Source organism: Mobula hypostoma, chromosome 11 (assembly GCF_963921235.1).
Source record: "Mobula hypostoma chromosome 11, sMobHyp1.1, whole genome shotgun sequence".
Taxonomy (NCBI): domain Eukaryota; kingdom Metazoa; phylum Chordata; class Chondrichthyes; order Myliobatiformes; family Myliobatidae; genus Mobula; species Mobula hypostoma.
Genome location: NC_086107.1, coordinates 95,098,734 through 95,126,676, shown reverse-complemented (window position 1 = coordinate 95,126,676; position 27,943 = coordinate 95,098,734). Strand labels below are relative to the sequence as shown.

Sequence of the window (27,943 nt, the reverse complement as noted above, 5' to 3'; positions counted from 1 at the left end):
GACTGGGGTGAGTGGGAGGTGGGGAACGGGTTCAGGAGAAGGAGCCAGGAAGATTGGGAAGGCATTCAGAGAGAAGGAGGGGTTGGGGAGAGAGGTAGGAGTCAGGAGGGGCAACGGGGGACACTGATCCAGCCTAGGTCATCCAGGACACCCCGGTTCAAGCAGTAAATGCTGGCCACCACCAGTAGGTGCATGATCTGGTGGCTGTTGAGGCAGTAGTCGAAGGCGCCAGGGAACCAGCGCTCAGGGATCCGGCCGGCGTTGATCAGCCCCCCCAGCGCCCCTAGCCCGTCCATGGCCAGGTAGCGGGGCAGGGCGGAGGGGGAGCCCCAGGCCAGGCCGCACCACCGGAGGAGGAGGAGCACCAGCCGGAAGCAGGCTGGCCCCAGGAAGCAGCGCAGGCGCCCGAGGGTGGTAACAGCCGCCAGGGCCTGACGTACCACCCAGAGCGAGAGAGTGGCGTAGGATAGCAGGGCCAGAGCACGCAGGGCCGGGCGGCACAGGAGTGTGGCATAGATAATGGGCAGTGCGCCTGGGGTGGGGGTGGGGGAGGGACAGAGGGCGGGAGAGGGGTGGAATCAGGAGCAACAGGTGGGTGGTGCAGCCAAGGGGGAAGAGGGGGGTGAGGGGGTGGGGGAGAGAAAGATGATTATAGACAATACATACTCCACACCCCTTCCTCACTGATGTAATGGTTCCCTTTGACCGATCTAGGAGTGTGAAGGGGAGAGAGGGAGCAACCAACCAGCCCAGATGTGGGGGACAGAGGGAGACCAGCCCAGATGTAGCGGGGTAGAGGGACAGGCCGGGCCAGATGTGGCGGGGTAGAGGGACAGACCAGGCCAGATGTGGCAGGGTAGAGGGACAGACCAGGCCAGATGTGGCGGGGTAGAGGGATAGGCCAGCCCAGATGTGGCGGGGTAGAGGGACAGGCCAGGCCAGGCTAGATGTGGCAGGGTAGAGGGAGAGACCAGCCCAGACATGGTGGGGTAGAGGGACAGACCAGCCCAGATGTGGTGGGGTAGAGGAAGCAGCTGGCCAAGGTGTGGGTGGTCCAGTAGTGGGGAGAGTGGGTGAACGAACAGCCCAGACGCGGGAGAGAGGGGAAGTCTGGCCCGGATGCGGGGTTCACTTACCCAGAGTGTTGAGCAGGCAGATGCCGCACATGTCGATAGTGAGGAGAGTGTGGTAGACGGGCGCCCCCCCCTCATGGCTCATGAAGAGGTGGTAGAGGACACTACCCAGTTGGGGGGCGACACAGGCCAGGCAGTGGGACACGGCCAGCCATGGGACACTCAGCTGTGACCACTGAATTTCAGCTGGCATCAGGAACAGGAAATACAGCAGTGGGATTCCTGAAGGGGAAGGAACAGGAGTTAGTCAAAGGCAGGGTAATACTGTTCCCGGCTGATCACTCCATCTCCCTCTTTCTCCATCCTGTCTCTTCCCTCCTCATTCCCCTCTCTCCCAACCCTGACAACCATCCTCCCCTCCACCCATCCCATTGCCAGCTGACTGCATCAGTTGCCTCCCCTCGTCCCCTGCATACGCCCCCCGACCTTTCTTATCAACCCCTCCATCTCCACGCCCCCCTCTGCAGGGTCAGTATCTTTTTTCTCACAGAGGCTGGTAAGGATATGGAACGATCTGCCAGAGGAAGTGGGGGAGAGCCCAGATGTGGCAGAGTAGAGGGAGAGGCCAGCCCAGATGTGGCAGAGTAGAGGGAGAGGCCAGCCCAGATGTGCCAGGGTATAGGGAGAGGCCAGCCCAGACGTGCCAGGGTAGAGGGAAAGGCCAGCCCAGATGTGCCAGGGTATAGGGAGAGGCCAGCCCAGATGTGCCAGGGTAGAGGGAAAGGCCAGCCCAGATGTGCCAGGGTAGAGGGAAAGGCCAGCCCAGATGTGCCAGGGTATAGGGAGAGGCCAGCCCAGATGTGGTGGGGTATGGGGAGAGGCCAGCCCAGATGTGGCAGGGTATGGGGGAGGCCAGCCAAGGAGCAGGTGGCTCAGTAGTGGGGAGAGTGGGTGGACAAACCAGACGCGGGAGAGAGGGCAAGTCTGGCCCGGATGTGGGGGTTCACTTATCCAGGGTGTTGAGCAGGCAGACGCCGCACATGTCAATAGTGAGGAGAGTGTGGTAGACGGGTTCACCACCTGGTACAATTTAAAGGCACTGAGACAGGTACACAGACAGGAAAGGTTTAGAGCAATACAGGCCAAATGAGACCAGTTTGAATGAGAATCTTGGTTGACATGGACCAGTTGAAAGTACATCAGGCTACATTATGGGGATTGGCAGTGGAGAGAGAAGCTTTAGGTCAGCAGCTTTAAATCCCCCAGCACTAACACCTCAGGTGATCTGTCCTGGGCCCAGCCCAGGAGGGAAGTGGGAAGAAGGGGTGAGCAGTAGTGATTAGGGGAACAAACAGGAGGTTCTGTGCATGAGAACAAGATTCTCAAATGGTACATTGCCTCCCAGGTTATCAATGTCAGGAATGTCTCGGATTGATAGCAACTTTAAGGCAGAGGGTGATCAGCTGGTGTTCATGGCCCACAACGGTACCAATGGCGCGGCAGGAAGGGTGACAAAGTCCTGCAAAGTGAGTTCAGGGAGTTAGGTGCTAAGTTAAAGGACAGGACCTCCAGGATTGCTATTTGTGTCATGCGCAAGTGAGGCCAGAAGTAGGAAGATCATAAAGTTTAACACACGGCTAAGGAGATGGTACAGGAGGAAGGGCTTTAGATCTTTGACTTGGTCTCTCTGCCAGGGAAGGTGGGGCCTGTATAGGTGAGACAGTTTGCACCTGGACTGGACATGGACTAATATCCTCCTGGGAAGGACTGTGAGTGCTGCTTCAGGGGTGGGGTTTAAACTAGAGTTCCAGGGGATGGGAACGCCAGGGCAGCTAGTGGAGTGGTTATGGAAAAAGTGGAAGTTAGGTTGCATCAAGATTGTTTAATGTCATTTCCAGAACACAAGTGTAAAGGAGAAGAAAATAATTGTTACTCTCAGTCCAATGCAGGACAACAAAAAAAAACAAGATATAGAACACAATAATAAAAAAGACACATAAGATAGCTTATATACATAGATTGATTGAATGTCCATAAAGTGACACTAGGTACAGAAGTGTCCATACATAAGATGACTGACAGGAAATGGTAAAGTAGTGGTGGGGGGTGTGGAGAGGTGGGTTTGTGGGTGGAGGTATTGATCACCCTTACTGCTTGGGGAAAGTAACTGTTTTTGAGTCTAGTAGTCCCAGCATGGATGCTGCATAGCTTCCTCCCTGATGGGAGTGGGACAAACAGTCCATGAACAGATCCTTCATGATACTGTTGGACATTTTCCGGCACCGTTCAGTATACATCTCCTTGATGGCGGGTAGGGTGGTGCTGGTGATGCGCTGAGTAGTTTTCACTAGCCATTGTAGAGCTGCAGCACCACACAGTGATGCAGCTTGTGAGGATGCTCCTCACTGTGTATCTGTAGAAGGCCATGAGTATCGCTGTGCATAGCCCACTCTCTTCAGCCGCCTCAGAAAGCAGAGGTGTTGATATGGTTTCTAGATGTGGAGGATGTATTCTGGGACCATGAGAGGTTGTGTAAGGTGTGCACTCCCAGGAGTTCGAGACTGCTTGCGGTTTCCATTGCTATGCCAGCGATGTGCAGTACTGTGCAAAAATCTTATATACAGCTTGGGTGCTGAAGACCTTTGCTTAGCACTGTATTCGACAACGTGGAGCAGAGCGCAAGATCATACGTAAGTCTGGTGGGAGCAAAAGATGTTGGGAATGATGAAGGTGGAGCATCTCGGATGGAGTGCTAGGGATTGGGGGGGGGGCGGGAGTGGCACGGGTGTAGACACACCCAGCCCTGAGACAGCAGGCAAGGTCATCTGATTCCAAACAATTGGTTTACTTATCATTACAGAATGTCTCTCTGGTGCTTCCCGCTCCCTCCCCTCTCCCTGCCCCCTTCCCACAACAGAGAGCCATATCAGAATCAGGTTTACCATCATTCACAAGTGTCATGAAATGTGTTTCTTTTTATGACAGCAGTGCAATACATAACATTCTTACAGTTTTAGGTATCCTAGCCATATACATGTGCCTAAGACCTTTGTTCCTTAAGTCTATAATCATCTCCTTTGCCTTAATGACATTGAGGAAAGGGCTATTTCCCTGGCACCAGCCTCGAGCTACAAAGACAGAAACCAAAAGGCTCAGCATGGTGGAAGTAATATTCTGAACTGTGTACATTTCAATGCAAGGAGTATTGTAGGTAAGGCGGATCAGCTTAGAGCCTGGATCAGCACATGTAATTAAGATAATGTACCCATTAAAGACTTGGTTGCAGGAGAGGCAGGGCTGGCAGCTCAGTGTTCCGAGATCTGTTGCTGTAGACATGATAGAGCAGGAGGTATTAGTGATGGTGCGGTGGCATTACTAGTCAGGGAAAATGTCATGGAGGTTCTCAGACAAGACACACAGGAGGGCTCATTCACTGAGATGGAACTGAGGAATAAGAAAAGGATGAACTCGTTAATGGTATTATAATACAGACAATCCAAAATTCCGCAGGATTTAGAAGAGTTAATCTATGGAGAGATTGCATACTGTTGCAAGAAACAAAGTTGTGATAGTAGGTGATTTTAACTTTAGACATATTGACTCAAACTCCCATAATGTAAAAATGCTGAAAGGGATAGAGTTTGTCAATATGTAGAGGTCCCAGCTGGAGAGAACGCAATACTGGATCTCCTATTAGGGAATGAGACAGGATAGATGGCAGAAATGTTTCTAAGGGAACACTTTGGATCTAGTGATCATAATTCCATTAGTTTCAAGATAATTATGGAGAAGGATAGGACTGGTCTTCTGGTTGAGATTTTAAATTGGGACACAAACAAGAGAAAATCTGCATATGTTGAAAATTTAAGCAACACATACAAAATGCTGGAGGAAATCAGCAGGCCAGGCAGCATCTATGGAAAAAGAGTAAAAAGTCATTGTTTTCGGCCGAGACCCTTCACCAGTCATGGAAAGTATTGTAAGGGATGGGATATACAAGTATTTGGATAGACGAGGCCTGATTAGGGATAGTCAACATGGATTTATGTGTGGTAGGTCATATCTAACCAATCTTAATGCTTTTCGAGGAGGTTACCAGGAAAATTTATGAAGGAAAGGCAGTAGATGTTGTCTGCATGGACTTTAGCAAGGCCTTTGCCAAAGTCCTACATGAGAGGCTGGTCAGGAGCTTCCGTCACTGGGCATTTAGCATGAAATAGTAACTGGATTCAACACTGCCTTAGCTCGAGTGGCAGCAGATGGTCAATTACTGAAGAAGGGAACCAGGGATAATCCTGGAAACTATAGACCAGTGAGTCTCACACTGGTGGTAAGGAAATTACCAGACAGAATTCTTAGGGACAGGATTTACCAGCATTTGGAAAAACATAGCCCAATCAGTGAATACCAGCATGGCTTTGTGCGGGCAAGAAATGTCTTACTAACTTGATTGAGTTTTCTGAAAAGGTGACAAGGGCGATTGATGAAGGTATTGCTGTGGATGTTGTCTATATGGCTTTTAGTAAGGTGTTTAATAAGGTCCCTCATGGTAGGCACATCCAGAAGATTAAGAAGTATGGGATCCATGGGGAATTGGCCATTTGGATTCAGAACTGGCTTACCCACAGAAGACAGAGAGTAGTGGTCGAAGGCACTTATTCTAGCTGGAGGTCAGTGATTCATGGTGTTTCGCAGGGATCGGTGCTAGGAGTGTTGTTTGTCATTTATATTAATAATCTGGATGATAATATGATAAACTGGATCAGCAAATTTGCAGGTGAAACCCTCCCACACATTCCAAGTCCTCCCACATGCTGTTGCGGGAAAGCAGCATCCATCATATATATATTACACGTATAAATGATCTGGATGATGGGGTGGTCAATTGGATTAGTAAGTATGCAGATGATACTAAGATAGGTGGAGTTGTGGATAATGAAGTAGGTCTTCAGAGCTTGCAGAGAGATTTAGACCACTTAGAAGAGTGGGCTGAAAGATGGCAGATGGACTTTAATGCTGATAAATGTGAGGTGCTACATTTTGGTAGGACTAATCAAAATAGGACATACAGGGTAAATGGTCGGGCATTGAAGAATGCAGTAGAGCAGAGGAATCTAGGAATAATGGTGCATAGTTCCCTGAAGGTGGAATCTCATGTGGATAGGGTGGTGAAGAAAGCTTTTGGTATGCTGGCCTTTATAAATCACAGCATTGAGTATAGGAGTTGGGTTGAAATTGTACAAGGCATCGGTGAGGCCAAATTTGGAGTATTGTGTACAGTTCTGGTCACCAAATTATAGGAAAGATGTCAACAAAATTGAGAGAGTACAGAGAAGATTTACTAGAATGTTGCCTGGGTTTCATCACCTAAGTTACAGAGAAAGGTTGAACAAGTTGGGTCTTTATTCTTTGGAGCGTAGAAGGGTTGAGGGGGGACTTGATAGAGGTATTTAAAATTATGAGGGGGATAGATAGAGTTGATGTGGATAGGCTTTTTCCATTGAGAGTGGGGGAGATTCAAACAAGAGGACATGAGTTGAGAGTTAAAGGGCAAAAGTTTAGGGGTAACATGAGGGGGAACTTCTTTACTCAGAGGGTGGTAGCTGCATGGAATGAGCTTCCAGCAGAAGTGGTTGAGACAGGTTCGATGTTGTCATTTAAAGTTAAATTGGATAGATATATGGACAGGAAAGGAACGGAGGGTTATGGGCTGAGTGCAGGTCGGTGGGACTAGGTGAGAGTAAGAGTTTGGCATGGAATAGAGGGGCCGAGATGGCCTGTTTCCGTGCTGTAATTGTTATATGGTTATAGCATCAGGGACCCCCAGCACCAGGTTCAGAAACAGTTATTACCCCTCAACCATCAGGTTCTTGAACCAAAGGGGATAACTTATCTCCCCCATTCATTGAAATGTTCCCACAACCCATGGACTCACTTTTAAGCACTCTTTATCTCACATTCTTAATATTTATTGCTTATTTATTTATTATTTCTTCTTTTTGTTTTTGCACAGTTATTGTCTTCTGCACTCTGGTTGAACCCCCTAGTTGGGCAGTCTTTCTTTCATTGATTCTATAATGGTTATCATTCTATAGATTTATTGAGAATGCCCACAAGAAAATGAATCTCAGGGTTGTATATGGTGATAATAAATTTACTTTGAACTTTGAATGACACCAAGATTGAGGCTGTGGTAGTGAGGAAGGCTGTCAAAACCTGCAGCAGAATCTAGACTAGCTGGAAAAATGGGTTGAAAATGGCAGATTCAATTTCATGCAGCAAAGTATGAGGCTTGCAGATTTGTAGGACTTACACAGTGAACATTAGGGGCATTGAGTACAGTAAAGTAGAGGGATATGGGCATACAGATAATATTTCCAAGAACGTGACGTCACAGGTAGATAGTGTTGCAAAGAGAACTTCTGGCACATTGGCCTTTATAAATCAAAATACTGCCTACAGGAGAAGTTGTATGAGACATTGGTGAGGCCTAATTTGTGTGTAGTTCTAAAGTCACCTATGTACAGGAAAGTTTTCAGTTGGATTGAAAGAATACAGAAAATTTACGTGGATGCTGCCGGGACTTGAAGACCTGAGCTAATATTGGAAAATGTAAACGCATACATTGTATTTTCTATGTATTACAGTATTTACAATATTTACTCAACAGTATTTCAGTATTCACTCAAATGCACACATTATATTTTCTATATTTACTATGTAACCACTGCTAGCTGAATAGAGGGTATTCACTATGTAGCCATGACTTTTGACCTAATCACTATTAATTCATGAAGAGAACTAGAATGAAACCAAGTAGGAAGATAACGGTAATGAAAGTAAGGTAATGAACTATGTGGCAGTATGTCAAAACAAGACCAATTAAGAAATAACTGTGGTTAGGGATGAGGAGACACCTGGTCTAAAAAGTAAACTAGGACATAATTAAATTGGGGAGTAAAACAATAGTGGAAGGTCGAGAGCGGATGTATTGATATGTGATCACAGGCCGTCTGGATATGATAATGTAGCTAAGATAGGAGATTGCTATAAAAAATGCTGTGTACAAGCCTCGATGGGCAGTCAGCTACTAGCTTTCTGATTGTCTCAGCTTTGATTTGCAAATTAAAGTTTAAAACGTCTTGAAGGATTTTCTGCGTCTCCTTGTTGTTTGTAAGAAACGAGAAACCTCGACAAAATTGGCGTCACGAACAGGATCGGATAGAGACCCGCGAGGAAGGGAACGGCAGATTGGGACGCTTCCCGGTCTCGGGGACCCTCACGAGGCTAACATAATTAAGGGTGCACCCAAAGAAAAAAGTGAGCGCTTTTTGCGATAATTCGGACTAAGAATTCTGTTGGTTTTGGGGGGTCTCGGGGACTCAGAAGTGTGAAGCAACTGCCGAAAGGTCTCTCCGATCCAAAGAATCTGGCAGAATCGGGGATAAAAGGAGGCTCAGAGGATTAATCAAGAGCACGGCAGTGGGGGTAAGTACAAGATAAGTAAGAAAGTTCCACGTGGTGTTGGTAAGTCCCTGTGGATACCGCTTCGCACGAAACGGAGGTCTGAACAGGCAGGGAAGGAGAATTAAAAATCCTCGTGAATACCGCCTTAAGAAGTGTAAGGGTCTGCATAGGCGAGGTGTAAAAGGTTCTGTGGATATCGCCCTAAGTAGGGATCTGCACGGGCAGAACGTAGTAAGAGACAAAGATAGTTTGATAGAGAATTCAGACGCTGGTGAGATAAACCATAAGGCTAGGCATAGAAATAGAGTTAGAAAAATAGTACTATTAAATAGGCAAGTAGTGAGATTCTAAAAATACCATAATAGAAAAAGGAAAAAGAGAGCAACATGACAGAGAAAGGAACAGCAGTAGAACTATTGAGCAGAAAATTCCCGGTGTGTCAAGGTAAGATCGTGGAAATTTCAGAAAAATGGGAAAAAAGAACTAAAGAACTGGTCACGAAATGGCCAAGAGAAGGAACGTTTGATGTAAGCTTATGTGAGGAAATGGAAGCGCTAATTAAAAATCACAAACCCAAAGATAAATCTAAGAAAAGAGAAGGAAAAAGGGAACAAGAAATTGAAGTGTTAAAACTCTTTAGGCTGGAGGGAGAAAGATTAAGAAAGACGGGAGGTATATTAATAGTAAGTAGAAAAGACACTGAGAAACGAAACGAGCAGGCTGATAAAGAAAAGGAAAAGCATAACAGGGAGCCGGCTTCGGCTCTATACCCAGACCTGAAAGACGTAGAAAAACCTCCTCCCTATTACGAGAGAAAAACCCTTAAGCAGTGTCCGATGATAACAGGAAGAGTGGATCTAAATGGAGAAATTATAGGCTGGGATACCGAGGAAGAAAGAAAGAATCACGAAAAGGAGCAGGAGAAAAGGGAAATAGAAGAAGAGATCAAAGGGTTACAGGAATTAAGAGCGAAAAGGGATGAAGAGAAATCTTTGTTACATGGACACGGAGCTGAGCAGGCTAGAGCAGAAGGTAACTTGTCGGGTGGGCAAGAGTTAAGTAGCGAAAGAGAGGGTGCCGGAGAATGTAGGCAGAGGATAGGAGACAAGAGCCTTGAAGGGGAAAAAGAGAGAGTGAAAAGGCAGATATTAGAAACAGAGGGAGAGATTAGGGAATTACAGCGCAGACTGAATTTCCAACGAGAGTTTGAGGATTTCGCATGGGCCAAAGCAAATGCTAGCTCAAGGCAGAAAGAAAGAACTCCACGAGGAGGCCAAGGGAGAAAGGAAACCCCGGAAAGAATCATGTGGCAGCCAGTGAAAACGTGCTCAGAAACAGATGGGGAGTCAGGCGAGGAGGAGAGTCAGGAGATGTGGGAAAGGAGAGGAAGAATGATGCCGTTGTTAGTAAAAGGATTGGAACAAGTACAGTATATTCCTTGGGGATCCCAGGACCTGGAAGGGCTGAAAAACACCCTGCCCAGCCTACATGAGGGTGCAGGGAAATGGATTAGGGCCTTTGAGGAAGAAACCACGGGACGAATGTTGGCTATGGGAGATTTGAAGGCGCTGCTGATAAGGCTGATGGGAACCTCCGGACTGCGAGAGCTGATGGAAGCGGCTGGCATACAGAATGCGGACAGCACACTGATTGACGGGGCCAGATTTGACACAGTGAGGCAGAGGGTATGGGGGGCCCTCAGGGAGCTCTATCCACCCAAAATGGACCCCAAAGCCATGAAAAGGGATCCACTGGGAGACACTGAAAATCCAGTAGCCTACATAGAAAATCAGTTGAAAAGGTGGGAGACTGGAAACTGAACAAGAGGTGGAAGGCAACCCGTTTATGACCTGGATGTTCCGAAGTGCTGTTTTGGATGCGATGCCTTCCCAAGTTAAGTCTAAACTTGAGGAAGTGGCCGGACTGATGTCAATGACCCCACAGGAATTCAGGGACCACGTAGCCCATACGGTCGAAAAATATCGAAAAGACAAACGAAAGTTGACTGAGCAGCAAGAAGCAAAGAAAGCTGATACAAACGCAGCTTGGAGAACTTAAAAAGGAAAAAGAAAAAGGCAAGAAGATGCAGCCAGCAATGACCGATTTAAGCACAGCCGTTGAAATGAATGAAATGCCATTATATGGAGGGACCGGTCGTGCCGTAAGACAGAGTCCGGAAAACCCCATGCCAATAATAAACGTCTTTGAGGGAGCTTTTCTCGCAAATGCCCTATCAGGGACAGAATAAATTTAAACAGCAGCCCAGACAGGACTGGAAATCCCAAGGAAGGGGGCAGAGAGATAACAGGCTAGATAGGTTACCATCTATTCTGTGGTCACAACATGACACGGATGTAGGGAAAATAAGAACAGCTAGTCCAGTAGAAATAAAGCTGAAAAAGGGAGCAGTTCCACCCAGGAGACCACAATATCCCCTGAAACCAGAGGCAGAAGAGGGAATAGCGCCAACGATACAGGGGCTACTGGAGGCAGGAGTACTTAAGGACAGACAGCCCATGTAATACCCCACTGTTACCTGTCCTTAAAGCGGATAAATCTAAATGGAGACTGGTGCATGACTTGCGAGCGGTGAATGAGGTAATGAAAGACTGGCCAGCGGTAGTTCCCAACCCACACACGCTCTTGACTAATGTTCCACCAGAGGCAGACTATTTTTCAGTGATTGATTTGTGTTCGGCTTTTTTCAGCGTTCCCCTGGCAGATCAGTGTCAGTATCTATTTGCATTTACACACAGAAATAACCAGTATACCTACACTAGAATGCCTCAAGGATTTAAACATTCACCACACGTATTTAATCAAGAGTTAAAAGCGGACCTAGAGGGCATATCGTTGGAAAGTACATTGATAGAGTATGTGGATGATTTGTTGATTTGCTCCGAGAGTGAGGGACAGTGTGAACAGGATACCATAACCCTTTTAGAGAGACTGGCGCATGGAGGGCATAAGGTATCTAGAAAGAAGCTGCAATTTTGCAAGCAACAGGTAGAATACCTAGGTAGAGTGATATCCAAGGGAGTGAAGGCGATAGCGCCGGATCAAATTGAGGCTATAACTAAAGCTCTCAAACCCCAGACAGTGAGACAGATGATGACGTTTCTGGGACTGACAGGATATAGTTCAGATTGGATTGGGGAATATGCTGAAATTGTAACGCCACTAAGGAAAATAATGAAGGAAGTAGGACATACAAGCTTGGGGAGTAATCTACAGTGTGGAAACAGAGAGGTTTTAAAAAGAGCAGTGGAGATCCCATACAGCACTGTCAGCGGATTTTAGATCTAATAAAAGCGCTGATGAAACCTAAAGCACTGGCTATAGTAAAATGCCAGGGACATAAAAAAGGAAACGATACAGTAACAAGGGGAAATCAAGCTGCAGATGAAGCAGCCAGGAAAGCGTCAGGGTGTACATCCGTTGTCAGCGCACCCCAGGTAAGTCTAGAGCCGGAACCTATGGTAGAGGACCTAATTGAAATACAGGGAAAGGCAACTTTGGCAGAACAAACACTGTGGAGACGAAGTGGGGGGGGGGGGCAAGCAAATCCCAGAAGGCCTATGGACCACGGAAGATGGCCTACTGGTAGCTCCCACCCCTTTACTGACTATCCTGATCTCAGAAGCACATGGGATGGATCATTGTGCAAGGGGGGAAGTAATAAGAAAAATAAAAAAGAATGGATTTTGGTCGCCTTATTTACAGGCTTCAGTAGACCATGTGTTGTCACAGTGCGAGATATGTGTGCAGAATAATAATCGGAAAGGAATTACAACCCCAATAGGTCATATACCCGTACCTGAAGGGCCATTTAAACACCAAGTGATTGACTATGTAGACATGATAAAAACAGTAAGAGGGAAAAGATACATGTTGATGGTAATGGACAGATTCAGCAGATGGGTAGAGGCAGCACCCTCGAAAGATCAAGGGGCAGGAACAGTGGTGAAATTCCTGACAAACGAAGTGATCCCAAGGTTTGGGATACCGACAGAAATTAGCTCAGACAATGGTTCAGCTTTCATTCAAAAAGTGGTCAAGTTAGTTCTGCGAGCACTGAGAATAAAGCAGAGATTTGGATGTGTGTATCACCCTCAGTCGCAGGGTATGGTGGAAAGAATTAACGGGACCTTAAAAACCAAACTAAACAAAATCTGTGCAGATACTAAACTTAATTGGGTCGATGCACCACCATTAGCATTAATGAGTTACCGCATGCAGACTAATCGGATGACGTGTCTAACACCGCATGAAATGCTAACCGGAAGGCCCATGCCAGTGCCCCAGTGGAGAGGACCATACAAAGGGCCTAGTTTAGAACAACTGGAATTGGAATTAAAACAATGCATGCGGCAATTAACTATGATGCATAAGTCTATTTATGTACAGGAAAAACAGAAAGAGCCAGAGATTGATCAAGGGGAAGGACCAATCAAGCCAGGCGATCAGGTCTACGTGCGAGCGTTTCGAAAAAAGTGGAACGAACCCAGAAGGCAAGGGCTCTTTACAGTGACCAAAGCATCACCCACCGCAGTTCAAGTGGAAGGACGCTCCACCTGGTATCATCTCAATCACTGCACTAGAGCAATCCCGCAGGTACAGTCAGGTGGGCCACCCGAGGTAAGTGGTGAAGAGGAACAAACAGTAGGGGACAGACAAGAGCAACAAGAAGCTGACACTGAACCGCAGGAACTTGACCGAGTAATAAGGGAAATTTTTGGTCCTGAGGACAGGCCCGAAGATCCTAAGGATGGGGTTATGGATGGTAGTACTCTTCCAGATAATGGGGACGACTTGGGGGCGACCAGTCCCGCACCCCCCCCCCCACCCCCCGGGATGATACACTCAGATCTTGTGCAGATTTGGAGACCATTAATTTGGCAGATGTGGCATGGGACTGTTAGGATCCCACCAAATCTGAGAGAAAGGAGTAAGAGGAGCACAATGGTTATCTCCGTACCATGGTACCAGAACACGTGGTACCAATGGGCAAATTATACAGCAGGGATGATGAAGAGACAGAATTGTTATCTATGCTCAAGGGCAAGTCCAGTGCAATATGTAGTCCCCATGCCATACAACTCTTCCACCTGCACGCAACGGCGAAAGGAGCGGAGGGGGCAGTGTGCGCAGCAGTGTCCAAGTATAGTCAAGACCTGCAGTATGGGAATTTGTAGCAGGATAGATCCTTGTTATCGGAAATGTATTGATAACACACCAATGTGCCCTTATTGGTGTATGTTATACCAGGCTTCCTCGCAGTATGATCAAAACAAGCTTGCCTCTAACCGCAATTACAGCAGACCGTGGGCTATGAATAAAAGAAGCCAAACACCCACTTTGGGAAAGCTCAAAGTGCAGGAGCATTTGAGTTATGAATGTTTCACACGGACGGGTGATCTCTTGGTTGGACATTTCAGTGGTAACTGTGCTAAGACTTGGGATGTAACCCCAGGCCAGAGATACAAGACAGGTACCCCTCCGCCCGATGGTGCACTGGATGCCCAGACCATCCTGTTAGCAGATACCTGGTGGCTCTGTGGGAAGGAGGGAGGTCTGAGATCCACGCTCCCCCTCGGTTGGACAGGTACATGTACACGAGTTATGCTGATTCAAGAAGTTGTAGTATCCCCTGAAGTACAATTTGACGCTCTGAAGCAGCAGATACTGCGACGAAGGAAGAGAAAATATGAACCTGATCCAACAATCCAAATCGACAGTATAGGACAGCCGAGAGGTATACCTGATGAATTTAAGGCAAGAAATGAGATTGCTGCGGGCTGGGAGGCACTTACACCTATAATAGGGGTTAGTAAAAATGTTGAATGGATAAATTATATATATTATAATCAACAGAGATTCATTAACTACACTGATGATGCACTAGAGGCCTTGGGGCAGCAGCTAGATGCAACCAGCAGAGTGGCGTGGCAGAATAGACAGGTACTAGACTGGCTATTGGCAGAGAAAGGAGGAGTTTGTGTAATGCTTGGGGAACAGTGCTGTACTTTTATACCAAATAATGCTAGTCTGGAGGGATCGTTTACCAGAGCAATGAATAAACTGAAAAATTTAAGAAAGGAAGTTAAACAAAATGCAGGGTTTGGACATCAGTTCTTTGACTGGTTAAATAGTAAACTAGGAGGATGGGGAGCATGGCTGACCAAGATTGCAGTAACCATTGGTATTGTATTGCTAAGCTGTGCGGTCATTCTGTGCTGTTTTCTTCCATGCCTCAAGTCGCTTGTAGTGCGTGCTGCAATGAAACGGTTTCCAATGCTCCTGGAAATTGTTGGGTCGAGCCCTATGGAGAAGGAGACACCAATGATGTATTCGTACAGTCTACGAGACACGCAAGACGAACAGGAGAGAGATGAGATATGTGGGGATTAGGCTGTGAAGGCTCCCGAGTCTTTTTTCCTGTCTCAGTTACGAAGGGATGGGTTTTTGGCTCAGCGGCCTAGGGAGTTAGGGAGAGAACACTTTGAGTCTTAAGCGCAGAAAACTATAGTTTAACCCAAATTTGGGAGTAAATGCATGGCTTTATTTGAGCTTTTGTGCATAGACTCTCAGTCCTCTCTCTCTCTGTATGAGACCCTGTGGGTCTCAAAGGGCGGATTATATTGGAAAATGTAAACGCATACATTGTATTTTCTATGTATTACAGTATTTACAATATTTACTCAACAGTATTTCAGTATTCACTCAAATGCACACATTATATTTTCTATATTTACTATGTAACCACTGCTAGCTGAATAGAGGGTATTCACTATGTAGCCATGACTTTTGACCTAATCACTATTAATTCATGAAGAGAACTAGAATGAAACCAAGTAGGAAGATAACGGTGGCGAGTAAGGTAATGAAATATGTGGCAGTATGTCAAAACAAGACCAATTAAGAAATAACTGTGGTTAGGGATGAGGGGACATCTGGTCTAAAAAGTAAACTAGGACATGATTAAATTGGGGAGTAAAACGATAGTGGAAGGTCGAGAGCAGATGTATTGATGATATGTGATCACAGGCCGTCTGGATATGATAATGTAGCTAAGATAGGAGATTGCTATAAAAAATGCTGTGTACAAGCCTCGATGGGCAGTCAGCTACTAGCTTTCTGATTGTCTCAGCTTTGATTTGCAAATTAAAGTTTAAAACGTCTTGAAGGATTTTCTGCGTCTCCTTGTTGTTTGTAAGAAACGAGAAACCACGACACTAATAGGTTAGGATTGTATTCCCTAGGGCGAAGGAATATGATAGAAATATACAAAATTATGAGTATAGATGGGCAAATTTCCACAGAACTAGAAGTCATGTTGAAGGTTAAAGGTGAAATATTTAAAGGGAGGTTGAGGGGGAACTTCTTCACTCAGAGGGTGGTATGCGTTTGGAACAAGACGCCAGTGGAAGTGGTGGGTGCAGGTTCGACTGCAACATTTAAGAAAGGTTTGAATGTGCACATTGATGAGAGGAGTATGGTCTATGTGTGGGTCGATGTGACTAGGCAGAATAACCATTCGGCATGGGGTAAATGGACCAAAGGGCCTATTTCAATGCTACAATGCTCCATGACTGACCATTCAGTTCTTGAACCAATCTGCACAGCCCTAATCATTACACCAGAAGAGCAATAAGGTGACTATTTAGCACTAAAATAGATTTTGTTTTGTTCCGACTGTGTCCTTCATTGTCATTTTTAATTGATGCACCACAGCTGTATCACAGTTTGGTACGGCATATTTCCGCCTGTGACTGCATTAAACTGCAGAGAGTGAGGACACAGCTCAGCACATCACAGGAACCAGACTCCCCTCCATGAAGTCCGTCCGCACTTTCCACTGTCTCTGTAACGCAGTCAACACAACCAAAGACCCCACCCACCTCAGACATTCTCTCTTCTCCCATCGGGCAGAAGATATAAAAGCCTGAAAGCACATCCCACCAGACTTGAGAACAGCTACTTAACTTTGATCACTTTACGCGAAAAAGTACTTTATTTATTTTTGTTGCATTTTCCATCTGTTTAGTTGATGCTTTTCCTGTGAATGTTGTATATCTGATGCTATCTGTCTGAGATTCTGTTGTATGAAGTTTTTCCATTGAACCTGTACTTATGTGTGACAATAAACAGTTTTTGATTTTGATTTTCAAACTGCTGGAGAAAGTCACATACTTGTGCAATTGACAATAAACTCCACTTTGACTTTAAGGAGAAAAGGAGAAGCAAATGGAGACAGACAGCAGAATGAGAGAGATTAAAAGATAGAGAACAAAAGAGAATTAAGCAGGTTAAGGGAGGGATTTCCCAGCCCTAACAGCAGTGTTATTCAAACTCTTGACGCGCTATGGTTGGGATGAGGGTTGAATTTTACAACACTGCTCCCTCTCCAACCACCCACAGCCCTGAATAACTGCAATACTGCACCCAATACCCATCACATCCCACCCCCCACCCAGTCTGTGGCAGGGGATAGGCTCACCCACTGGCTACGAGGCTGATGCAGATGGGAGTGGACGCGATGTGCATCAAGCGGGGGCTCAGTGTGCTAATCCAATCACAGGGAATGGAGCGTCAGCTAATTCCCCTCAAGGTGACCAGCTCTACAGTTTGAAATGGGGACACTGCTGGCTGGGAAAGATTAAGATTATAAGACATAGAAGTAGAATCGGGACATTTCTCCTCTGGTCCATTCCACCATTCAATAGTGGTTGATTTTATAATCCCTCTCAACCCCATTCTCCCACCTTCTCTCCATAACCTTTGACTCCCTTACTACATTAATCAAGAACTTCTAAAATTCCTCTTTAAATATACCCAATGACTTGGCTTCCACAGCTGTGTTGGGCAATGAATTCCACAGATTCACCACTCTCGGGCTATAGAAATTTCTCCTCATCTCTATTCTAAAGTGACTTCCCTTTATTCTGAGGCTGTGCTCATGGTCCTGGACAAATTTGGACTCACCCTCTCCACATCCCCACTTTAGGCATTTTAATAGTAATTATTAACAAAAATCCCTTCCTGCTCTGACAGCGGAGACAGTGGCTTGTTTGTGCAGCTTATCCTGAGAACATTTGGTGTCTCTCACTGCAGGACTGGTTTCTGAATAGTTCCCCTTAACCTCCATCTGCATGGGACACTCCCCAATTCTTTCCACATCTGCCACTTTAACTCTCCCCTATCTTCCCCCTTCTCAAGAGGGAGATGAAGGGTAGGTGATAAATGCTGGCAAGTTCCCCACCCTCAGTGGGAGATGACAGCTATACATGATGTCCGTGAGGCTGCACCGTGCAGTTCTGGTTGCCCAGCTATAGGAAGCATGGGAATAAGCTGGAGATGGTGCAGGAAACTTTCACCAGGACATTCCCGGGACTGGAAGGCTTGAGTTGCAAGAAGAGACCGGACTAGTTTTCCTTGGAGTGAAGGAGGCTGAGGGGTAACCTGACCAAGGTTTATAAAACCACAAGGGACATAGATAAAGTGGGAGGTCATGGTTTCTCTCCTCCAGGGCACAGATTTAAGGTGAGAGAGGAAAGGTTTAAAGGGTCAGGACTTTCAGCCAGAACGAGCTCCCAGAGGAAGACACTTGGACTGGTACACAGATAGGAAAGGTTCAGAGGGATATGGGTCAAATACAGGCAGATGGGATAAGCTCAGGAAAGGATGTGGGCTGGCATGGACCAGTTGGGCTGAAGGGCCTATTTCTGTGCTGCGTGACTCTGGGACACTGATCCGCATTGAGTGGAGATTGTGTTGGTATCTTTTGAATCTGACACCTTCCATCGCCTCTCAAAACCAGAAGTTTACAGAAACTTGTTACGTGGGATTGCACTGTGCAGCCCTCTTGCAGCCACACATAGGCTCTGTAATGTATTTAATATTTCAGTAATATTTGATTAAGCATTTTTTGTTTACATACTCTTACATATAACCCATATGAAGTATGTGAATGGGTTATGTTATTACGCCACCATATCATAAGTGAGCAAAACAAAGCAGATGTGCATCTCCCAGTTCCTGTGTTTTCCTTTCAATAATTTTCGGAGTTCCAAAACACAAGTGGCGATGAGGTAGTTTTAAAATGAACCCTACCTGTTGAAGTGCAGCACATTCTTTTTTCTTCTCAAGGGGAGAGAGAGATGTTCAAGTTTTAAAAAAACATGCCGCAAGTGTTTCTTCAGAAGCGGGCAAAATTGGCATTGACCTCTCATAGGCTATTCCATTTGCTTTCAAATACCTCAACTCGTTAAGTTAAACAAGGTGGAAAACTGAAGAAGTTCATGGGTTTATAAACAGTGAGTACCAGGTGATAATCATAAATTTTTTAAAAAGGCAGAAATGGTTGGCTACATCAGAAAGGTAGACATGTTCGATTGCACAATAGATAACTGGATTATGTATGCTGATGAATTGAGCAGTTTTTTTAAAAAGCAAATGGAATAGCCGATGAGAAACCAGTGCCAGTTTTGCTGGGTGCAATAGGTGGAAGAGCATAAAGATTGCCAAGAAGTCTGACTATTGCAACCAAACCAGTCAAAATGGGCTTTGCTGATATCATGAAAGTAATGCAGGATCATTTAAAACCGAAACTATTGTTGATTGCAGACGCTTTAGGTTTCATAAGCAGTATCAAAAGGATGTGGAGTCTATTTCAGCTTACACAGCTGAATTGAAGAAATTGCCTAAGCATTGCCAGTTCATCAATGGGTTTAATGATATACTGAGAGATTGTTTAGTTTGTGGAATTTTACAAGAAAGCATTCAAAAATGTCTCCTAACCAGAGCATAACTCAGATTTAAAAGAGCAGTTTTAAATCACTGTATCAATGGAAACCGCGGCTAGAGATGCAATTGAGTTGCAGTCAGGAATGAAGAGAGCGTGAGCAAAACTACAATGTCTAAACAGAAACCTGCCTAGCCAAACAAATTGTGTTACTGTTGTGGCAGGGGCTCACATACAATGCAGATTTAAAGGCAAAACTTGCAGGAAATGCAACAAAGTAGGACACATACAAAGGGCACATTGGGCAGACAAAAATAAATGGACTGTACAGGGAAGAGAAAAAGATAAAAAGTCCAATTGCAGTTTCAAGAAGAATCTACATGCTACTGATGAATGATGTGATAATGAGAGTGATAAAAGACTCAGTAGCCTTGGTATTTACAATGTGAAAACTAACCAGAAATGACCAATATGGCTTACACCAGAAGTGAACAGCAAATTAATTAAAATGGAATTGGACAATTGCTTGGCTGTTTCAGTCATTACACAAAATGAGTTTGAAAGGCATTTTAAAGATGCTGAACTGAAGCCTGCAGATATCCAACTATACTGGAGAAAAGATAACTCCTATAGGAATGTCATTCGTATCAGTGAAATCCAACAACCAACAAGCCACATTGGGCTTGTACGTGGTAAAAACAGGAGGGCCAGCATTGTGGAGCTATGACTGGCTAAGAAAACAACAACTTAATTGGAGATCCATCCTTCATTTGCATGCCACATCCCCTGCAATAGAGTCAACTAAAAGCAAATTAAGAAAGGTACTGTATGATGCTAGAGAAGCGTACAAGCATAGCACGAGTTTTAAAAACCCATCTGGTTCCTTATAGCCTCTGTAATAAAGTAGTAAGTGAGCTAGATTACATGGAGGCTGAAGGAATTCTTTCCAAGGTCGTGTTGAGCCCTTGAGCAATACCAGTGGTCCCGGTAGCCAAGAAGAATGGGTCTGTCAGGATCTGTGGTGATTTTAAGGTCACCGTCAAACAGTACTGGAAGTAGCTCAATACCCACTGCCCAGGGATAGAGAACATCTTTGCAAATCTTCCTGGAGGGGAAGGTTTTGTCAATTACTATAACAGGTTCCTTCTCCAAGAGAACTACAAGCTTGTCATTGATTTTGGAGGCTCGCATGCCTCAATATCCTGGAGAGCCACGTTGACTGAGTCAGGCCTTGTGCTTTGGCTCTTAGCAGGGTCACCCATGACAAATAGGTCAATGTGTATAGGCCAGACCAGGAGTGGTCCACTGGTCCTCCAGGTTCGGGAGGTGGGGGTGGGGTCAGCTCAGGGCTGACAACCCTGACTTGTAAAACAATATTGTTACAGAAACAGCAATGAAGAATCCTTCTACATCCGAACGTGACAGTATTATTGAGTCTCCACCCAGCACTTGCATGACTAACAGTAGTGAAAAATCGAGAGCAAGCTTTGACATGATGAAGATCCTGAATACCATCAGAGATGGAGGACTTTCATTGCTGCCCTAAACATCAATGGCATAGTAGGCAATCATTTTCATTTCAGCACAGGCTCCTGCTGAACCTGGTTACTGTGCTTCACATCTTGGCTCATTACTACAGATCGGGAAGAAATGGCAATGGACAAAGCAGTCGGAGGTGGCTTTCCAAAAGAATAAGGAAATGGTGACATCAGACACAGTACTGACACATTATCTACATCACCCAGTGAAGCTTGCCTGTGAAGCCTTGCGTTATGGTATCGGTGCCATCTTGTCATGTTATGACTGATGGAAGTGAACGCCCCATAGCCTTTACATCACATTCCCTTACCACTGCAGAGAATATTACCAACAGATCGACAGGGAAGCCTCAGGTTTGATGTGGGGTATAAACGTTTCAACCAGTACTTGTATGGGATAGAGTTTACGCTCATTACTGATCCACCACAAGTGTCCAACTTCAATCCACAGAAGGGTGTTCCACTAACAGCAACAGCATGAATGAATGCAGAGATGGGCTCTGATTCTTGGAGGACACAATTACAAGATTGAATTCAAGAAGACAACTAATCGTGGAAATGCTGATGGATGTCCCTTTTACCCTTGGAAAAGGAAGTACCAGAAAAATTTACAATAGAGGACACTTCCCTGTACGTATTTTTCACAATGCAAATCAAAAATCTCTCAATTACAGCAGAGTTGATCCAAAAGGAAACCAGAAGGAAAAAAAGACAGTCTCAGGTCTACATGGCAAGCAAAAATGGCTGGAATGTGCAGCAAAAATTCCAATTTCCCCCCATTTTTACCAGTGCCAGGATGAACTTCCCCTTGACAGGGGTTGCCTTATGTGGGGATTGAGAGTTGCTGTACCATCCATGCTGAGAGCTAAAATGTCAGAAGAGTTACACGTCGGTCACCTCGGCGTGGTCAAGTTGAAAGCATTGGCTCAAAGCGTTTGCTGGTGGCCTGGGATAGATCAGAAGATCGAGCAGCCGTGCACTGTTTGGGATGCCGACATGCCCAGATGAGGCCAAGAGCTGCATCTCTCCATCCCTGGGTATGGCCTGCATTACCCTGGCAGATGACACATGTGGATTTTGCAAGACCGTTCATGGGCACAAATTTCTTGGTGGTAGTGGATGCAGCTACAAAGTGGCCAGAAGTGTTTCCAGTGGCCTTCACTATGGCCTCACACGCCGCTGATATGTTGAGAAGCCTCTTCTCAAGTACTGGTGCTCCAGAACACTTAGTCAGTGACAATGGACCAGTTTGTCGAGGAACAGTTTAAGTCATTTCTGAAAATGAATGGAGTAAGATGCATTACATCTGCACCGTACCACCCAGCCAGAAATGGCTTGGTGGAAAGTTTTGTCCAAAGTCTAAAGAACGTTCTGTGAGCAATGTCAGCAGAACACACTACACTTACTCTGAATCAGAAGCTCAGCAACTTCCTCCTTGCATATTATAATGTAACACACTCCACAATCAACAACTCACCAGCTATGCTGCTCCTGGATTTATTATGCTGTGGATGTCTATATAGTAGCTGAGAGTTGAGATCCATTCTGTATTGAGTTGGGAGGATTGCGGTGTATTTAATATGTCAGTAATATTTGAGTGGTATCGTAAATATATTAAGTATTGTGTTTACATAATTCATTATGGGTTATATGTAAAAGTATGTAAATGGCATACATTATTATGCCACCATGTCACAGGTAAGCGTCTCATTAAAGTAAGACTAAGTAGCCATGCACCTCATGGTTCCCATGTTTTTCTTTCGATAAGATTTGGAGTTACAGAACATAATGGGTTCAACCCCTCAGACCGTGAAGGGTGGTGGGTGGGGAAGAGTAGTAGTTGCTCTGAGTGGGGATTATGGGCTAGGCTAACCTAATCATCTACTGGGTGACAGCAGATTATCGCTGACCTGGGGGCCCCACTGCTCAGTGCTGTCTCTCTCCCTTGTTCTGACACACCCTCGCATTGTCTGCCCCACCTTACCTCCCTCTCTGTCCCACTCTGAGAATTTACCCCTCCCACTGCTTGCTGTTGTGTCTTCCATTATGATGAACCCTCACATACACTGCTTCTCCCTCCTCTCTCTCCCTACCCCAAAGCACTGCAATTGCTACCGCTCAGCCACAGACTCTCATTTTTACACACCCTTGCATCCATGTTGTTTCCACTTTTTCCTGTTTACCCCCACCCCCGCTGTCCTTTCTTCTTACCGTGGCTTCTCTCTGCCTCTCCTCCCACCCACCAGCATCTGCCTCTGCCCCACATAGAGATGGCGTGGGTGGGGGGGGGGGGAGAAAAAAATGTGGAACGAGCAGGTCAGGCAGATAATAAGGACCATCTCATCTCAGATGGTGATGAGAGGGCATAAGGAGCAAACGAGTGCTGCAAAAACTTTGCACTCAACATCAGTAAGATCACAGAATTGATTGTGGACTTCAGAACGGGTAAGATGAGCGAACACACACCAGTCCTCAGAGGAATCAGAAGTGGAGAGAGTGAGCAGTTTGAAGCTCCTGGGTGTCAATATCTCTGAGGGCCAAACCTGGTCGTAATATATTGATGCAGCTGGAAAGGCAAGACAGCAGCTACATTTCATTAGGAGCTTGAGGAGATTTGGTTTGTCACCCAAAACACTCGCTAATGTCTACAGATGTATCATAGGCAGCATCACCGCCTGGTACGGGGTTGGGGGGGAGGCTAATGCACAAGATCGAAGTTGTAGAAACCTGTAAAATTAATCAGCTCCATCATGGATACTAGCCCCCATAGTATCCCATACGACATCTTCAAGAAGTGGTGCCTGAAAAAGGGGGCATCCATCATTAAGGACCCCCACCTCTCAAGACATGATCTCTTCTCGTTGCTGCCAACAGGAAGGAGGTACAGAAGCCTGAAGAGACACACTCAATTCAGGAACAGCCTCTTCCCCTCTGCCATCCGGTTTCTGAGTGGACAGTGAACCCATGAACACTACCTCATTACATATTTTTATTTCTCTTTTTGTATTACTTCCTTAATTTAACTGTTTAATATGTATATTCTTGCTGTAGTGCAGTTTTTTTTACTATATTATCATGTTTTGCATTGTACTGCTGCCACAAAGTTAACAAATTTTACAACGTCTGCTGGTGATATTAAACCAGATTCTGATCTATCATAAGCGAGAGATTTTGCAGATGCACACACAACAAAATGCTGGGGAGCTCAGCAGGTCAGGGAGCCTGGAGATGGGTAAACAAGGCAGCCTAAACGATTGCCAATGTTCAATGTCTACTGTAACCCGGACAGAGTACACCAAGTTACACAGCATCCCGGTCCAGGGATACAAACTGCCTGTTTGAGGGCTGAGCATGGTAGAGTACACGGGGGCCCCACACACCGATGGCTGAGCTTCAGCGGAGAGAAACCAAAGGCACCCCTCCCCACCCACACACATTCCATGAGCCGACCGCATTTGTTGCAGTGATGGGGGTGGGGGGGAGACATCAGTCCAGACAACCTACGGAGGGGAACGGCGGACGGGTCTTGAACAACACAAGGATGAGTGATACGGGGAGGACAGGTGCACGGCTTAGCTGGGAGAAGCACAGCCAGCCCCAACCGTGACCTCCCTCGAGTGCCTGGTGTTTACCCTGTTGCTCACTCAGGCAGGCTCCTCTGGGGACCAATTAGCCCAAAGTGCATGTCAGGGCTGATTTACAGAGGTCCTGGAGGAGGTGTTGGAGCTTTGCAGCCAGAGACCGTTACACAGTGTGCATTCTCAGCACACCTCCAACCCATGTTAATACACAGCACAGACCAATTGCTTCACTGATGATCCAACAATATTTCCTCCAAAAACACCTCCCATCAGTTTCCTGATGCTCTGACACACCGATCAAGCCTTTCCATCAAATTCCTGACATAGCAGAATTAGGCCATTTGGTCCATTGCGTCTGCTCCACCATTCAATCATAACTGATTTATCATCCCTCTCAATCTCACTAGGGTGTTTGGGGCTTGCAAGGCTTTGTTTCTTTTTCTTTTCATGTGGGGGGAGGAAATTGATGTCTTTCTTTCAGCTACTTGTATGGTTTTCTATATTCAATGGCTAACTGGATGTCTCAGATATATTCTGCATACATGCTTTGATAATAAAATGAACCTTCATTCTCCTACATTCAGCCCTTAGCCTTTGACACTAACTAATCGACCTCCACTTTAAATATACCCAATGACATGGCCTCTAGTGAAATCTGAGGCAATGAATTCCACTAATTCACAACCCTCTAGCTAAAGAAATTCCTCATCTCTGTTGTAAAGGTAAAAAATTGCCTGACAGATCTCATGAACGCAGCAGGCCAAGCAGCATCTATAGGAAGAGGCGCAGTCGACATTTCAGGCCGAGACCCTTCGTCAGGACTAACTGAAGGAAGAGTTAGTCCTGACGAAGGGTCTCCGCCTGAAACGTCGACTGCGCCTCTTCCTATAGATGCTGCCTGGCCTGCCGCGTTCACCAGCAACTTTGATGTATGTTGCTTGAATTTCCAGCATCTGCAGAATTCCTGTTGTTTGCCTGACAGATCTGTTGGAATTCTTTGAGGCAGCATAGAGAAAGGAGAGTCAGTGGATGTTGTTTACTTGTATTTTCAGAAGGCCTTTGACAAGGCAAATCTAATATTAGCATTCATTTCCAGTGGATTAGAATACAAAAAGCAAGGATGTAATTCTGAGTCTTTATAAGGCATTGGTCAGACTGCATTTGGAGTACTATGATCAGTTTTCGGCTTCGTATCTTAGAAAGGACCTGCTGACATTGGAGAGGGTCCAGTGGAGATTTGTAAGAATGATCCCAGGAATGAAAGGGTTAACATATGAGGAATATTTGATAGTTCTGGGCCTGTACTCACTGGAATCAGAAGAATGGCAGGGACTGTAATTGAAACTTTTAGAATATTGAAAAGCCTAGACAGAGTGGATGTGGAGAGGATGTTTCCAATAGTGGGAGAGTCTAGGACCAGAGTACACGGGCTCAGAATATGAGGTCACCCCTTTAGAATACAGACATGGAGGAATTTCTTTAGTCAGAGGGTAATGAATCTGTGATATCATCACCACAGATGCCCGTGACAGGCATGTCATTAGGTATATTTAAAGTGGAGGCTGATAGGTTCTTGGTTAGTATGGGTGTCAAAGGTTACAGAGAGAAGATAGGAGATTGGGGTTGAGAGGGAAAATAAATCAGATATGATGGAATAGCAGAGCAGATTCGAGGGGCTGAATAGCCTAATTCAGCTCCTATGTCTTGTGGCGAACTCACACATGCATACCAACAGTCCTCTTTAAACTTCCTTCCTCTCTCCCAAAACCTAACCCCTTGATTTGCTTCCACAGGGGAAAAGTGGAGGAACAAAGATTCTCCTTCCCCCATTGATGCCTGGGATAATCTTTCACACACATCGGGTCACCCCTGAGCCTCCTTCACCCCAGGAAGGTGGCTGAACACCTGCTTCCTTCATGGAAACCCACCAGGATGCTGCAAGGAAGCAACACTTCTCTGGGGAGGGGAAGGGGATTTCACACAAACAGACTTGATTGGATGATTTGTTGGGGTGAATGGAACAGGCTCAAGGAAATGGGGACTGGGATGACAGGATGCTGGGCAGAGGAGGTTGGCTGGCTGGCTGTGGTTCCACACCCAGAGAATGGTGGATATATGGAATGCTCTGCCCCAGAAGGCTGTGGAGGCCAAGTCTCTGGATACTTTCAAGAAAAAGATGGATAGAGCTCTTAAAGATAGTGGAATCAAAGGTTATGGGGATAAGGCAGGAAGTGGATACTGATTGTGGGTGATCAGCCATGATCACAGTGAATGGTGGTGCTGGCTCAAAGGGCCGAATGGCCTACTCCTGCACCTATTGTCTATTGTAAGGTGATGGGCCACAGAGGGAGGCTGGAAACAGATTGGTTCTCCACCCTACCAACCTACTCTCTTCCCTCATACCCCGTGGCAAGCCACCGACCCCTCCTATCCCACCAATCTGCTCCAACTCTTCCATCCCATCAACCCACGTTCCCTCCTTTCCCCATCATACCAACCTCCCCCACCTCACTCTCCCGTCCGTTCCCACCACCCTGGTCAACCCACTTCCCGGCCCGTAAACCCACCTCCCTCTCCCCCGTCCACCCCAGATCAACACCTCTTTCCACCTCTCCTCTACCTCCCCCCACCCGGAACAATCCCTCCCCTAGGTCACTGGGACCTTGGGTGTAGATGTTACCGAGCTCGTTGTACTGGCCCGAGCTGGCTGCCCATGACCCTACCCTGGATCTCTGCCCCCACCCCACACACACCGAGAGTGGCTCTGGACCGCTCCCGCCCCCCAGCATCCCGTCCTTCCCTCTGGGACTCCCCTCTCGGACACTGACCGTGGGTGTAGATGTTACCGAGCTCGTTATGCAGGTAGAACAGGCTGCTCACACAGCCTCGCAGCGGGGTCACGGGCCGGTAGCCGCCCAGCACGAACCGGTTGAACTGTAGGTGGGCCGGGCTACTGGCCCAGTCCTGGAGCCGGGGCCCGCTCGGCATCGGGCCAGGAGAGGGCAGAGAGCCCGGACCCACCGAACCGCCAACTGTCCGCCGCTCCCCCTTCCAACTATAAAAGGGGGGCGGTCCCTACTCGGTCGGCAGTGAGCAGGCGCACTGGAAACGGGAACCGGCGGAGAGTAGAGGAGAGACGGCACGGCACAGGCGTACCGGCAACGGGAACCGACGGGGAGTTGAGGAGAGACGGCACGGCACAGGCGTACCGGCGGAGAGTTGAGGAGAGAGCAGGATACGGTAGTAGGAGGGGACAGCTGAGCGCAGACGGACTGGCAGAAAGGAAGAGAGGAACGATGAAGAAGTGCATGCGTACTGGGCGGTGAGCAAGTACGCTAAAACCGTGGACAGCAGCATGTAGAAGCGACGACCTTGTGGGGGGGGGAAGTGGTTTAAAAAGGTGCGCAAGCGCGGAAGAAGCTGTCGGCGCCCAGCTGCCCTGTACCCGGGACCGCCTGCCGGCAACGGAATAATCCCGCCATTTATCGTCATCCTGTCAGTCATTGATAAGTCCTGCCCTTCAGTTCACCCTGTCAGCTA

General features: G+C 46.5%; 1 protein-coding gene across 2 annotated transcripts; it reads right to left on the bottom strand.

The window, feature by feature from the left end:
- Positions 1-27,479, bottom strand: paqr4a (progestin and adipoQ receptor family member IVa). Of its 2 annotated transcripts, none has more exons than XM_063062563.1 (3): positions 27,232-27,479; positions 1,137-1,355; positions 1-532 (listed from the first exon to the last, which is right to left on the bottom strand). In XM_063062563.1, exons 1-3 carry the CDS (start codon positions 27,389-27,391, stop codon positions 102-104), a joined length of 810 nt encoding a protein of 269 aa, XP_062918633.1. In that variant the 5' UTR covers positions 27,392-27,479; the 3' UTR covers positions 1-101. The 2 variants fall into 2 exon arrangements, with proteins under 2 accessions (XP_062918633.1, XP_062918634.1); XM_063062564.1 differs by lacking the exon at positions 27,232-27,479 and adding an exon at positions 4,339-4,517.
- Positions 27,480-27,943: the final 464 nt, after the last annotated feature.

What these genes read in the sequence shown, in the direction of transcription:
- paqr4a (XM_063062563.1), bottom strand. Translation starts at nt 27,391, where the DNA reads ATGCCGAGCGGGCCCCGGCTCCAGGACTGGGCCAGTAGCCCGGCCCAC. An exon ending in CGGTAACATCTACACCCACG is followed by an intron (nt 1,356 to 27,231) that starts GTCAGTGTCCGA and finishes CTTCCCCTTCAG; the next exon opens with GAATCCCACTGCTGTATTTC. An exon ending in CTGCCTGCTCAACACTCTGG is followed by an intron (nt 533 to 1,136) that starts GTAAGTGAACCC and finishes CCCCCACCCCAG; the next exon opens with GCGCACTGCCCATTATCTAT.